Below are 14,964 nucleotides of genomic sequence, written 5' to 3'. Positions count from 1 at the left end.
GATAAGCCTCTAGATCGTTCTTCTTCCCCACCAGTTCACTAGCCTTGTCATTCAGAGCTATCTTATCATTCTTCAGACGGCTGACCTCCTTGTTGGCCGCGTTGAGAGCAGCTTTCATATTAGCGTTCTCCTCTTCAAGTTTACCGACTGAAGCCAGTTTTTCTTCCACAAGCTTCATTTTGTCCAAAGCAGCCTTCTGCACCTCGGCAAGGTCATGGTCCTTCTTCTTCAGAGCCTCCTCCATTTTACCTGCAAAATGACAATGAGATCAGAATCAGGAATGGGCAAAAAGATAAAGACAGTCGTCAAGTTCTCACCAGCCATACCTTTTGCTTCGTCTTTTGCCTTCTGAAAGTTCTCCTGAGCAAGCTTCAAGTCAAGGTTGAGCTGGATCTGTTTGTTTCAGTATAGCGAGCCACAAGCTCGCAGGATTTCTGCGAAGGGTCAGTCGACAGACATCAAAGATAGGTTGCTTCCGAGTGACTAAGAGAAAAATCGTAACATTTCTAAGACTACAGTCGAATCAAAATATTCAACAGTAGTCTTGGGGACTACATCCAGTGGGTGCACTCAGCGTGCCCCCACTGGTTCTACCGACTTGGTCCGATCATTCAACCGAAAGGGACAAAGAGGTTATGGTCCTAAACCATAGCTAACTGTCAGCAGTCAGCCATGGTCTCATCATGATCTACCAAAAAACAGGTTCTTCAGACCTTAGTCGACTGCCAGCAGTCGACCATGGTCTCGGGGACCACACCCAATGGGTGCACTCAGCATGCCCCCACTGGTTCCAAGATTCCATTCGACATGGTTCGACCAGACCGAGTGAAGAAGTTAGAGTGAAGAAACTCAAAATACAAAGACTACAGTCGACTGCCAGTAGTCCACCATAATCTCGGGGACTACACCCAGTGGGTGCACTCAGCGTGCCCCCACCAATCCAAAAATTCAATCGACACACCCAGTGGGTGTACAGATACAAAGATCTTCGGAAAGAGAGTCTTCAGATAGCATATCCTAACAGAACAAGCGGTGACCAACTAACCTGGACGTTGCTCTGAAGAGCTGAGCTAGCATCATAGGCCGCTTGGCTGGCTTCCCGGACCGCCTTCACCTGCTCCATCATGATCGCCATCTGGCGTATAGCCTCCTTAGCAGCACCCACTTGGTCCTCTGGGACGTGGTGTGTGGAGAAAAGGGAGGGCGGGTCAACAGTCGACGATGAAGGCCAAACACTCGTCAGCGGCACAGCGAAGGACACGGAAGTCCGAGAGATATTGCCACCCTCCTGAACCGGTGTCTCAGGCACTGATGCAATCTGAGTAGTCTTGCCAGCCGGCGCCTTTCTATTCCTCCTCGTCCTCAGCGATGCCTCATCGTCATCATCAGGGAGATCAATGACATGAGGAGGAGCTACAGGAAAAATCCAAAGTTAAAAACAAAAATCCAATCGACCAAAAGTGAAACTACAGAGATCGTACCAAGGTTGGAGGTGACAGCATCTTCCATTTCCTGGTCTTCATTCCTGGTGGAGGTCTCGGAGGTAGCAGCACTGCAGATTTCAGAAACCAGTCGGTTAGTCAATGAGTCGACCAAGAGTCTGTCCATGCTGAACGAGAAGACACAATTTCTGCTGTTACCCGGAAATGGTGGGAATGGTCATTCTCATCTTGGGCAAGGCCTTCGGCGGCTTTGATGATGCCGCTCGTGGATGCTTCGGTGCTTTTTCAGTCGGCGCCGGAGAAGCTATCCGAGGGCGTTTTGACGACTGCCCAACAAGCGCAGTCGCTTTGCCACGCTCGCTCGCGGGGTCGTGGGTGAGCTTGGACCGCCTTTCCGTGTGTGGAGGATTGACTTCCTCCTCCTCCTCTCCACTGGAGCCGTCGTCATCCTCTTCCCCCTCACCATCAGATTGCCACTCCCCCTCACTTTCACCTCCGCTTGCCTCCCCCTTCTCAGTCTGTTCTTGCACCCCGTTGGGCATCGAGTACATCTCAGTAATGGTCTAGAAGACAACAAATAAGACAAAAGTCAGTCGATTGATTTTAAGCAAACAGAATGAAGAAAGCAAGGTCACAGTCAGAGATGCAGAATTGGACCTGTTCTACTTCGTATGATTGGTCGAGTGGAGGAATCCTCCTGGCTCCTCGGGGGTTGTCTTTGTTCCCTGTGATACTTGACAACCACCCCTCCAACTTAGCCTCGTCCACCTCCTCCGGGTGAATCCGAGTGGTGTCATCGAGACCCGAATACATCCACATCGGATGGTCACGAGCTTGGAGCGGTTGGATACGTCTCCGGAGGAAGACCTCTAGCAAATCCATACCAGTCACCCCGTCACGGACAAGCTGAACCAGTCGACCAACCAACACTTTGACTTGTGCCTTCTCTTCCGGTGTCACTTTCAGAGAAGAAGGTTTTTCTGCTTGGTTCAGGGAGAAAGGGGGAAGACCCGTCGCCTGTCCTGGAGTCGGCTGGTCTCTGCAGTAGAACCAGGTCGACTGCCACCCGCGGACTGAGTCAGGAAGAATCATAGATGGAAAAGAACTTTTGCTTCTCATCTGGATCCCAAGACCCCTGCACATCTGAATCACTTGTGTCTTATCGTCACTCGACTTGGCTTTCTTAACCGACTGAGAACGACAAGTGAAAATGTGCTTGAAGAGGCCCCAATGAGGATGGCAACCCAAGAAATTCTCGCACAAAGACACGAAGGCAGCAAGATACACGATGGAATTTGGAGTAAAGTGATGGAGTTGCGCTACGAAAAAGTTCAAGAAACTCCGGAAAAAAGGATGAGGGGGCAGGGAGAATCCGCGGTCGACGTGAGTGGCGATAAGGACACACTCACCCTCGTGAGGCTGCGGCTCGATCTCGTTCCCCGGGAGGCGCGCAGATTTGTGGGGAATGAATCCCCCCTCGATCAGGTCATCAATGTCGTCCTGTCGAATCGCCGAGGGCATCCAATCGCCCTAGATCCAGCTCGGTGGCAAGGCAGTCCTCGAGGAAGATCCGCCCCGACCGGACTTCTTCGCCTTCGCCTGTGCCGTCGCTTTTTTGCGTGCTCCAGGGCCGCCGTCTTCTCCTTTACCATCGCCGTAGACGAAGCTCGAATAGACCGGCGACACCGAGACGAGAATAGAAGCGGCGGAGGAATTCGAGAAGAAAGGGGGAAAACGAAGGCGCACTGTTCAAAAGCCCTGGGCCATCGGCTTATATGGAGTTACTTCCGAGTGACTGACATGTAGGCCCAGATGATCCTGTCAAATCCCGCAACAGTCGCGCTTCCCAAAATTTGAATCCCGCGAAATCCGCGAGCAGTAGAACAACTTGTCAGATGAAGGATCTCCTCCACATCGTCACTCGGAGCTTTTCAAGTAAAGAAACTCACTAGACTAAAACCAAGAATGGATCAAGGCGACTGAAAAAGAAGTTGGTGTCGTTACTTAGGTTCATGAATCCAGAACAAGATATACTCATAGCACAAAAGATGGATCGGAAGAGTTCTCAACTCCTTCCCCACTCAAACCTCGATCCATTCGGGGGCTAATGTTGGAGCTATGTACCTAGGGTAGGGTCATGGACCTGTCCAAACTACCCTCCCCAAGGACATCTCTAGAAGAAACCACCTTTCATCAACTCAGAAGTGTTCCACTCGACGGACTCGAAGACACTCGACCTGAAGCCAACCACTCGACAACCAGGAGTTCTAAAGTCGCTCTGCGCACAAAAGGTTGGTCATTAAGTAGCTTTATGGTCATCATAGCACTTTATTTGTGGCGTTACCAGTAACGCTCGATCTTAATGTACCTTAAACCCTGCATAACTGAGGGCCGGAGGGGTCTGGCGAACTCTATATAAGCCACCCCCCTCCTCAGTGTAAAGGGTTCGCACCCCTGTAACTCATACACACATAATTCAGTCGACCGCCTCCGGGATCCGAGACGTAGGGTTGTTGCTTCCTCCGAGAAGGGCCTGAACTCGTAAACCTCTTGCGTATACAACTACTCCATAGCTAGGATCTTGCCTCTCCATTCCTACCCCCCTACACTACTGTCAGACTTAGAACCACGACAGTACCTGACCAGAAGGTCGATACAATTATAGTGTCTAAGGATGCTACATTCTTTAAGTCTATTTTCCCCACGAGAGAAATGCAAAGCACTTCTAGACTGGAATCTGATGAGACTCCTGAACCTACCATTCCAATGGAATATTATGAACACAAAAGTGATGAAAATTCCACGGAGGATGACGAGGAAGCTCTTGTTAGGAGCAAGAGACAGAGGACTGCAAAGTCCTTTGGTGATGATTTCCTCGTGTACCTCGTGGATGATGACATTCCCAGTTCCATTTCAGAAGCTTATGCATCTTCGGATGTTGACTACTGGAAGGATGCGGTCCGTAGCGAGATGGATTACATCTTGGCTAACGGGACATGGGAGATCACTGATCGTCCTTATGGTTGCCAACCATTGGGATGTAAGTGGGTGTTCAAAAGGAAGCTTAGGCCCGACGGTACTATTGAGAAGTACGAGGCTAGGCTTATGGCCAAGGGTTATGCCCAGAAAGAAGAAGAAGACCTCTTCAATACTTACTCACCCGTGGCTAGACTGACAACCATTCGAGTGTTAATCGCTTTGGCTGCCTCGCATGGTCTTCTCGTTCATCAGATGGACGTTAAGACGGCTTACCTTAATGCAGAGCTAGACAAGGAAATTTACATGCAACAGTCGGATGGCTTTGTAGTAAATGGTCAGGAAAGAAAGGTGTGCAAGCTAGTGAAATCTCTGTATGACCTGAAACAAGCGCCTAAGCAATGGCATGAGAAGTTTAATTCAACTTTGACATCTGTTGGCTTTGTCGTTAATGAAGCTGACAAATGTGTATACTATCGCTATGGTGGGGGAGAAGGAATTATACTATGTCTGTATGACGATGACATACTGATATTTGGGACCCACCTAAAGTCATTGAGGAGGTCAAGGCTTTTCTATCTCATAACTTTGAGATGAAAGGCATGGGCGTGGCTGATGTTATCTTGAACATCAAGCTACTAAGAGATACTGAGGGTGGGATTACACTTTTGCAATCCCACTATGTTCAGAAGATTTTGAGCCGTTTTGGATATTCGTACTGCAAACCTTCTGCAACACCATATGATCCTAGCGGATTCGAAAGTTTGAAGGCACGTCTGTAAATCAATTGAGATATTCTCAAGTGGTTGGTTCACTGATGTACCTAGCTTGTGCTACTCGTCCTGACATCTCATTTGCTGTGTGCAAACTGAGCCGGTTTGTTTCCAATCTGGGAGATGTGCATTGGCATGCCGTTGAACGAGTCATGCATTATTTGCAAGGTACTGTGATCTATGAAATTCACTATTCTGGGTACCCGACGGTACTTGAGAGGTATAGTGATTCGAATTGGATATCTAATGCTGATGAGATGAAAGCCACAAGTGGATATGTCTTCACACTTGGTGGTGGTGTTGTTTCCTGGAAGTCTTGCAAGCAGACGATCTTAATGAGATCGACTATGAAAGCTGAACTCACAGCATTAGACACATCGTGCGTCGAAGCAGAATGGCTTCGAGAGCTGTTGATGGATTTGCCGGTGGTTGATAAACCAGTACCGGTTGTCCTTGTGAACTGTGACGATCAAACTGTGATTGCCAAGGCTAAAACTTCAAAGGACAACATGAAATCCACAAAGCACATAAGAAGAAGATTAAAAGCTGTCAGAAAATCAAAAAACTCTAGAGTGATAGCGTTGGATTTTTTTCGGATGGCTAAAAAACTGGCAGACCCTTTTAAGAAAGGTCTATCACGAACTGTAATAGAAAAATGTATCGAGGAAGAAGGATATGAGACGCACGTAAGTTGCCATGGGGGTAACCCAACCTATATGATCAGAGATCCCGTAAATTAGGACCTGGAAAAACAATCCAACGGTTAACTGAGGAGAGTATCCTTAATTAATCCACTTCGCTGGAGATGCAATAATATTCTCAATTCTATAAGGCAGGATGACTTTTATCTAACAACGAGTCCAAATTGTATGTCTTTTATGACACTTCTGTCCATTTTGAACCTAAATGATACCTGAAAAGACCCTTTTACCCCTCATGTGGTATGTTTGCGCGTGCGCGCTGCTATTGTGTGTGTGCACGCGAACGTGTGTGCTACTGATGTTGTGTGTGTGTGTGTGCTGTGTGTCTTGCTCAATGTGTGTTGCTGTGTGTACGCTGCGTGCGTGTGTTGCTATGTGTGCATGTGCTGCTGTGTGCTACTGCGGTTGTGTGCGCGCTACTGCCCTGCACTGATGTTGTGTGTGTGCTACTATCCGCACACACACACACACACCACATGAGGGACAAAATGGTTTTTTCATGTGTCAGAGTTGGTGATGATGGTGTGCCTGCCATCACTGATGTTGTGTGTGTGCTACTATCCGCGCACACACACACACCACATGAGGGACAAAATGGTTTTCTCATGTGTCAGAGTTGGTGATGATGGTGTGCCTGCCATCCTGCAATATAGGCCGTCCGGTCTATATTTGACGGATAGGAAGAAAACTATGACAATTTACCAACACTCCTCTCCACATTTGCAGATAAGGCCTTCCCTCATTCATCTTTTTCTCGAACAAGATAAACTACTACAAATGCATCTTGATGTTCCGTGCAACGCATGGGCATCTTGCTAGTTTTAGGCTCAAAATGGATGAAAGTGTAGTAAAGAGCATAAATTTAGACTCGTTGTTAGATAGGGAAGAAAAAGGTTTTAATTGTCAAATAAGGAAATAAAATTTATAATGATGTTAAATAAGGAATTGTTTCTAAATAAAGACGGAAAACGCAGCTTGGAAGCTATGGCAACCAGCGAAACCGCTCCCAAACCCGCTGATCGGAGCAGGGCAGGCCTCACTCGCATCGCGTGTTGTCACGGCCCTTGGCCACGGCTGTCGCCGGGCGTGAGCACACCCGAACTCGGGATCAGTTCATACGCAAAGGAGAGAGTCAGAGAGGCAGGGATAATTCTTTAGTTACTCATTTCTGCTTTTGCATACAGCTTGCCAGCTTGGACTCCGTCATACTGTATCCCACACCCTCTCACTTACAGCAGCTGGCCCTTAACTTAACTAACACACCCACGCAGTCGATGACGCCCTCCAGGCTTACGTCCCCTAGCCGGGATCAAGCGTGTGTGTGACCCTCGCCAGGGTCTACACGTGTTGGCCTGCTCAAGCTTGCCCGTTCGCGGTCGCGGCGAAGTGTTGGGAATACCTTTGCGCCAGTCCGAACAGGCCCAGGGTTCCGCCGCTGTGGATCATGGCCACTTTGGCCCCTCTGCCGTCTCCGCGGCACAGATCCACGGCCTGCTCCCAGGCGGCCAAGGTGTACACGGGATCCAGCAGGATGCCCGTTTGCTGAGCCACCTGCCGGCACGACGCGATTTCGCCTCCCAGCACCTTGCCGAATCTGAAGAAAGCAAGTAAAAAACAAGCACAAAGTAGTTAAGAGTGGAAAGTCTTGATAATAAGATTCTGATAAAAGATATGGAAAAGGACTGAAATGCTGGCCGACATGAATCATGGACATGATATACTACCAGTTAAAGGTTGAGAAAAAGTCCGATCCCACAATCACATTCATCAAGATACTAATCAGAGAAAAGAGTTATCAGTTAAAGTTGGAGAAAAAGTCAGATATCTGCAATCACATTCAAGATACTAATCACAGAAACAGTACGCACATATGACCTCGGATTAGAAAACGATGAACATACTTATGTTTATGTAGTGAATGATGCTGGAATTAAGATTACAGAAGATATGAAACATGACGCAAGCAGTACCTTCTCGGCGAAAAGCGGTCCACCCAATGAACCAGACCATCTGTTCCGACCATGTGATGGCAGTCTTCATGGCAAAGCCCCTTAAAATCAGATATCAGGGACTTCTCCTGTTCTTGATATCTTTCAAGTGTATCAGCAAGCATGACAGCAGTAACCCTCCAATTAAGTCTGCAAGGACGTCAATGATCAAAATGTGATCTCTAGCTAAGATGCATGCAAAGAGCAATCCTGAAGTAACACAGGGAAAAAAGATAAGCATCCCGAGCTATCATGATTTTCTTAATTCTGCTGCCAGGTAACTTGGTCCGGCTTAACCATGTTAGATTGCAGAACACGCATTGCAAATGCATTCTTTGCGACCCTCTTTCGTTGCTGGGTTAAATTAAATCCTTTTCACTGTTATGTTGACATTTTAGATGATAATTATATGGCAGAAGTATCACCAAAAAACATGGATTAAGATGATACAACATCTTCTTTTACCACCGTTTACAAAATTTGACAGGATGGTTTTTATTCATTCCTGCATGATGCAAGTCAGTAAGTTCAAGTATTAGTTCCAATTATTGAACGCACCCTAGACATACCGCTCCAAGAGCTAACCCAACAGCTGTTGTGCCTGTCCCAGCATCCACCACAACATGGACTTCCTCATCATTATGAAACGACGACAAACTAGAGAGGTGCTCCACCAGTCGTATAACACCTGAAAAACCAATGAGATCGTGTGAAATTTTTGCAATGATCTCGTTTCTGTAGGGATTAATAAAAGGTTTCTTTCGACACAAACAATCAACATTCTAGGACCAAAACTGGATGACATGACCCTAAAGCTGAGAGTGCAAACGTTCAGTCCCAATCAGATAGCTAAAATATAAGAAAACAATGCATGAGAAGATGACTGCATTATGTTGCTCTGTCATCGAAAAAGTATCTGTAATGATGAATTACCTAGTAACGCTTGAACAGTACCAGCCCCTTCCTTAATAATCACCACCCTTCTGGAATCGTTTTCAAGAACAGTCTCTTCATCCACACTTAAATCATCTCTGACGATATCATCAGCCCACAGAACCGAACCGCCGGTACCGGCAACCTTCTTGGCATGCTCATAAAGCATCTCATCTCGATGTGCATAGACCGACCGAGATGCATAGGTCACGTTGCCAAACATCAAAGAGATCAAATTGTAGCCTGTCGGCACATCTAGCTGCTCTCCTCTCAGCAGTAGGTGTGGCCTGATTCCCCATTCTGCACAATGGACCGCTGACACAGGAAGGGAACCCCTTGTGAATGGTGTGAAATATACACTTCAGCATATCAAGTGAGCCAAGACACCAAAAATTACATCACACAGAAATCGAACAGCCGAATTTACATGGGCACAAAGCATCTATATCATTTATGTTTCAGACGAAGCTTAAGTAAAAAAAAAAAGCAAATTTACATGGATCCATATCTCACCGACGGCTGCTGCATGGGCGCTCTGGCAACCCCCGCATGTTATCTGCAATAGGAGCAGTGACGATATCGTCAGAACAGAAAACTAGGTGCTGAGGGGAGGATAATGTGGCGATGGATGCCCACCACGTCGGTGGCACCCCGGCGGCGGAGGAGCGGCAGGAGGGCGTCGAGCTTCCGGGCCTTGTTACCGTTGGCGAGGGGATGGAGGAGGTCGTCCCGCACCACGTTGAAGATCCCCTGCTCGTCCCCTTTGCCGCCGCTGCTCTTCAGCGCGGTGGTGAGGTTGGAGAAGGCGAACTGGGGAGCAGGGGACGGTGAGTGGGAGGGGAGGACGGAGATGGTGTGGACTTGGGTGGCCGGGGAGGGAAGCATCCACTCCGTGGCGGAGAGAATGTTTCCGAGCGTCCTGCCGCCGGCGGCGAGCACCGGCGCTGGCCGCATGAGGAAATGGCGGCGGGAGACGGCGGCGGCGGGACGGATGGTGAACCGGCGAGACACTGACACGCAACAAAGCTATCTGGGCCACGTAATAGCAGGAGGCGCCTTCATGCACCGTTGGCGTAGACATTCTTCAATAAAATATTTCCGCCAGGCAATTTGGGCTAGTGCAACTCTAGCAGATTTCTCTGTAGCCCTCTGTCTTTTCATATTTCCCTTCTTAAAACTGCAGCATTTAAAAAATTCCCACTCATATATTTTCTATGTATTGCATATGCACTCTACTTAAACTCCAAATTTGCATCAATAAAAACCAAAATTTCCATGTTTCAGAAGCACATGTCGAAATGCAAGAATAAAACATGACAATCTTCATCTAAAGACGAATTTCAACAAAAAGTAACACCATTTATAGCTCGAGCGCAAATGACTTCACATGACGCCGGTACCACTCCCTCCTCCCAAGTGCTCCACGCTCCATTGCATCCTAGATGCCAAGGGGCGAATAGCTCCTGTACGACATCTTTCGTGGGAATTGGAAGGAGTGGGACGTTGTTCGACGGAATGACTTTGGTGCGACACTTTTGAGCGAGTAAATAGCCCAGACACGACATGGCCCTTAAGCTGAATTGATACCCTCATTAGCTGTTATGGGCTGGACCCACAACTTATCCACGTAAGCGCGGGACCCAGCACTTGTCCAGTAAGCGCGGGACCCACCTCTTCGCACGTGCCCGTCCGCCCGCCGTCGGGACCCACCTCTTCACCCCTTCGCCCGTGCCCGTCCGCCCGCCGCCGCCCATTGCTTCCCCTTTCCCCATTCTTCCTCTTCTCTGGTGACCTAGTCCAGATGTCCACCTCCTCCGCCACGCACTCAAAATGACGTCAGTATGGTCCAGTGCCGCTCACAAGGTGCCCGTCATGCCCACGCCCAGAGCCTCTGAAACGGTGGGTTAGTAGGCCCGATGAGAATGGAAATCTTAGGCGGGAATTGGTGAAGTGCTTGAGCAAATCAATGGCAGGAAGGGATGGCAAGGTTAGATCTCAGTTCTTAGCCCGTACTTTCACTGCCGTTTGCTCTGGTTTCTCCATATTTTGTTTTTTCCCTCGAATTTTGAATTTAGGGTTCATGTTGTTGTTTTCAAATCCTGAAGAAATGCACACCATTTCGAGTGGATGGATGATTATGTTGAGAGGATTCAGTTCGAGGGCTACGTTGATTTGAGCGGGGCCGCAACCTGGGAGCTCAATTTGGGCGGGGTGCCGCAGATGGAGAATTTTGGGAGCTCGGACAGAGGGGTGGGCAGAGTTGTGCCGATGGCGAGCTATGCACGCAATGCTACCCATGCTGAACCGCACTTGGAGTCTAAACTGACCGAGGAACTGAAGAAGATCAACAAAAATCAAATGGAGATGATCAATTTGCAGAAACAAGCAAATATCATGGCAGGGGGGTTTTATTGTTGTGTCATTGCTCTGTTTATGTTTTACTTGCTATTCATCCATCATTAGAGGGGGCATTTAGGTCTGTCAGGGCATAGGATGCGATATGTGCGCCATGCCAAGTTCTTGTAACTGAATCGAGGCAGAAATAGTTAGTGTTCATGCTTTGTTCTTGTTCTTCAGTTAACAGAGTGCACAACCCCCAAATTTAGAAAAACAAATCTTGCTACTGAAAAGATGTTGGCCGTGAGAAAATAATCAGGCCCAAATTGAGACAAGCCCACCCGCGTAGGGGCACCAGCCCAGTTTTATAGCATAGAGGCACCCATGTTTATAAAAAATGCTTCGACTAAAACCTCAAAATAAAATGTTGCTTCGGCAAATAAACCTTTAACAAACATATACTTCTTTACTTGTCTTTTCTTTAGCCAAATTTTTCTGTCGAATAAATGTTGGGCCGTATGTATTGTACTTTTTTGTTTTTCTATACATATTTGTTGCTTGCCCACTATTGTTTTGTGATTCTTTTTATGCATGTCTATGGTTCCATGAAACCCAAATTAAATGGGGATCTATGAAAGCCTCATAAATCATTTTTGGAAATGATCAAGTTGAAATTCGCTTGAAATAGGTCCAAGAAAATGGTCATGTTTTGCTCTAAAAATAATGGTTAGAGGTAAAATTCAAACCAATATTTTTAGGAACACAAAAAAATTTCTTTTGGGCATTTCAGTTAATCCAATAATTATTTATATTAGTTGCATGTCCATGGTTGCACAAAAATTTGCACCCTGCACCTACTAGCTAGGGTGACCCTATTAGCCAGGGCCTAGATACATGCATGCACACATGCAGCACACCAAGATATGGTTTTTTTGCAAAAAAAATTGGGTACCCATACACTTGCATGTCCATAGTGGAATCTACCCCCTTTTATTAGTAAGACATAGATCAACTAGATAGAACATCAAGCACGATATATATCAACTAGATAGAAAAAAAAGATAGAACACATCACAATATAGTAGCATAAGTAGTAGTATTGCATGAGATAGATAGTACCACATTACAACTAAGATAGATAAACGGGTCCCAAGCATGACATACATAGTACCATTACAACTTATATAGAAAGTTCATAGTTCAACCCAACACGACAATAATAAAACGACACCCTAGATAAGATAAAACACCACCGGCTTGCTTGCTTGCTCCAAGGACAACTCCTCCATGGCCAATTCCTCTCCTCCATGGCCAACTCCTTCACTCGTCATCGTCGTTGGGGTACAGGAGGGTGCATGCGCTCATCGACGGGGAAGGCGCTGTCGAAGTCGGTGTAGATGTTGTACATGGTGAATGCAATGAACTCGCATCCACACCAAAAAAACACGGCCGAGGAGGTAGTAGGCGTCGAAGGGGTTGGTGAACCTCACAATGAGCCCGATAGCATAGCCATTGTTACTGACCTCTTCGACTTGAAACATGACCGAAGAGCCCCTCGGGAGGTGGCGGTAGACGGAGGAGAGGAAGAACTCAGTCATCCCCCTTGCCCCCCTCCACCTCGAGATCGCCCACACCCATAGGGTGTTCTCCACCAGGACTCCAGCAGGGTAGAGCCTCTCGGGGAAGGTGGGCGGCACACGGTAGGTAGCCCCGGTGAACTGCATGGTGGCTCGATCGGGTTTGATTTGTGAAGAAGAAGGAAGAAGAAGGGCAAATGGGAGAGGATGGGGTAAGGTATGGCTGAGGAGGGAGAGGAAGACGATAGGTGTGGCTTAAATAGCCCAAGTGCGACGTGCTTTTTGATTTCTTTGAGTGGTTTCACTGGGTGGAATTAATGAGCGGGCGACATTTGGTTGCGCCCCATCAAAGTGTGTACACGAGCGTGGGAAACCAAGGCTGTCATCATACTCTGGATCAATAGCCAGGATGCGACAAGTCTGTGCCATCGATCGTGGGTCAAGGGGTCACGCCTGCCCGTTCTTCTATCCCGTGCATCAATTGCCATGCTACGACGTCCCGCACGCGTCTGTGCCGTCGTGGGTCAAGGGGGCACGCCTGCCCCGTTTTCTCTCTGTGTGCCACCCGTGCATGCATGCATGGCAATGTAGCCTGCTGGCTAAGGCCTGGCAAGAGGAGGCAACGTTTGGTCCAAAGGTCTAATGGGTGGGCTTCTTTTACCAGAGCCCAACGGCTAGCCCACTAGCCGCATCGTAAAAAACAAACGGTTATTGCATGGCACTGCATCCTCTAAAAACCACTACAACAAATCAGAGCATATCCCATGGATCGCTGGTGTGGCACTGCATGCTGATCCACACCGTTGAACGCGCAGTGATCCAACGATCCAGAGAAGAGGGGGGGTTATCCAGCGTTGTCGAATGTAGCCAGTCACAGAGCATCATGCGGATCAGTGACGTGGCCCTAGTGCCTGATCCAGCCCGTTCACTAACAGAGATCTAGCGGCTCAGAAGGATGCGGGGTTTCAGATGGGGTTATGAGGGGTTATGAGGGGTTTTGAGAGGTTTTTGAGGGCTAGGGTTGAGCATAACTAATTCAAAAAAAATCATAAAAATATGAAACTTTCACCCATCATCATGTTATGTGAGTGAGTTGCTGGGAAAAATAAAAAACTTGGTCTATGGATATTTTCGTGAAAAACCCTTCACAAAACATAGCTCATGAACGAGGTTGCATGGGATTCAAGCTAGGGTTGAGCATAACTAATTCAAAAAAATCTTAAAAATATGAAACTTTCACCCATCATCATATTATGTGAGTGAGTTGTTGGAAAAAAATAAGAAACTTGGTCTATGGGTATTTTCATGAAAAAACCTTCACACAACATAGCTATCATGAACGAGGTTGCATGTGATTCAAGCTAGGGTTTAGGGCTAAGCTTGTCATAGTTTATCCAAGTGATCCTATATTTGGCATGTGCCTTATATTTGCACACTAGATGTCAAGTTTTGATTTTTGGCCCATTTATAAAAGGTCGAATTTTTTTTGCTTAGGAATGGGGTGTTTAGCCTAGCTTCGGGGCTCATTGAGGCAAGTTTTTCACATCAACAATAAGTGCTCGGATTGATCACTTAACATGCATATGACTAATATTAAAGCACTGTACCATCAATACCACATACTAAACAAATTTGAATTTGAATTTTGGGTCAAACTTGAATCTTGGGTCAAATTTGAAATTTGGCCAGAATTTAAATAGCATTACACAAATACCAGTTTACACAAATTAAGGCAAGTTTGTTATTCTACAACACACATCACCATTACACAAGTTTGACAAATGAATTTTTCACTTCTTCTTCTTAGCACTCGATTTCTTCTTCTTGGTACCACTTTTTGATCGTACGACACCTAGTTCACTCAAACACTTGATTTTCATAACTGGACTAGCTAGGACAGCTGGAGTTGGCACCACAACATCTACATAAGGCTCAGTTTGCACAACAACAACTCCAGTAGCTTCAATTGGTAATACAACTTGCAATATAGGCTCAGTTTGCATCACATCTGCCGCAACAGCTTCAGTTTGCAGAACATATTCAGTTTCAGTTTCAGTTTCAGTTTGCATCATATCTGCTGCAACAGCTTTAGTTTGCAGAACATCTTCAGTTTCAGTTTCAGTTTGCAGAACATCTACCACAACAGCTTCAGTTTGCACCACATTCTGCACCACATCATCATCCAAATGTTGGTCATGATCCATCACAAGATCAACGACTGCCTCATTTTGCATCAC

General features: G+C 46.9%; 1 protein-coding gene across 1 annotated transcript; it reads right to left on the bottom strand.

Annotated features, from left to right (window-relative positions):
- Positions 1-7,031: 7,031 nt before the first annotated feature.
- On the bottom strand, positions 7,032-9,873 carry LOC123065561 (putative D-cysteine desulfhydrase 2, mitochondrial). Its single transcript, XM_044488817.1, has 6 exons — positions 9,450-9,873; positions 9,327-9,369; positions 8,814-9,128; positions 8,439-8,568; positions 7,863-8,030; positions 7,032-7,486 (listed from the first exon to the last, which is right to left on the bottom strand). The coding sequence occupies exons 1-6, from the start codon at positions 9,765-9,767 to the stop codon at positions 7,249-7,251; spliced, it is 1,212 nt and encodes a 403-aa protein (XP_044344752.1). The 5' UTR covers positions 9,768-9,873; the 3' UTR covers positions 7,032-7,248.
- Between the last annotated feature and the right edge of the window lie 5,091 nt (positions 9,874-14,964).

The sequence above is a fragment of the Triticum aestivum genome, chromosome 3B (genome assembly GCF_018294505.1).
Source record: "Triticum aestivum cultivar Chinese Spring chromosome 3B, IWGSC CS RefSeq v2.1, whole genome shotgun sequence".
Taxonomy (NCBI): domain Eukaryota; kingdom Viridiplantae; phylum Streptophyta; class Magnoliopsida; order Poales; family Poaceae; genus Triticum; species Triticum aestivum.
Note: the sequence above shows the minus strand (reverse complement) of the source record. Positions and strands in the feature narration are given on the sequence as shown.

What these genes read in the sequence shown, in the direction of transcription:
- LOC123065561 (XM_044488817.1), bottom strand. Translation starts at nt 9,767, where the DNA reads ATGCGGCCAGCGCCGGTGCTCGCCGCCGGCGGCAGGACGCTCGGAAAC. An exon ending in GCCGGGGTGCCACCGACGTG is followed by an intron (nt 9,370 to 9,449) that starts GTGGGCATCCAT and finishes CTCCTATTGCAG; the next exon opens with ATAACATGCGGGGGTTGCCA. An exon ending in GACCGCTTTTCGCCGAGAAG is followed by an intron (nt 7,487 to 7,862) that starts GTACTGCTTGCG and finishes TGCTTTCTTCAG; the next exon opens with ATTCGGCAAGGTGCTGGGAG.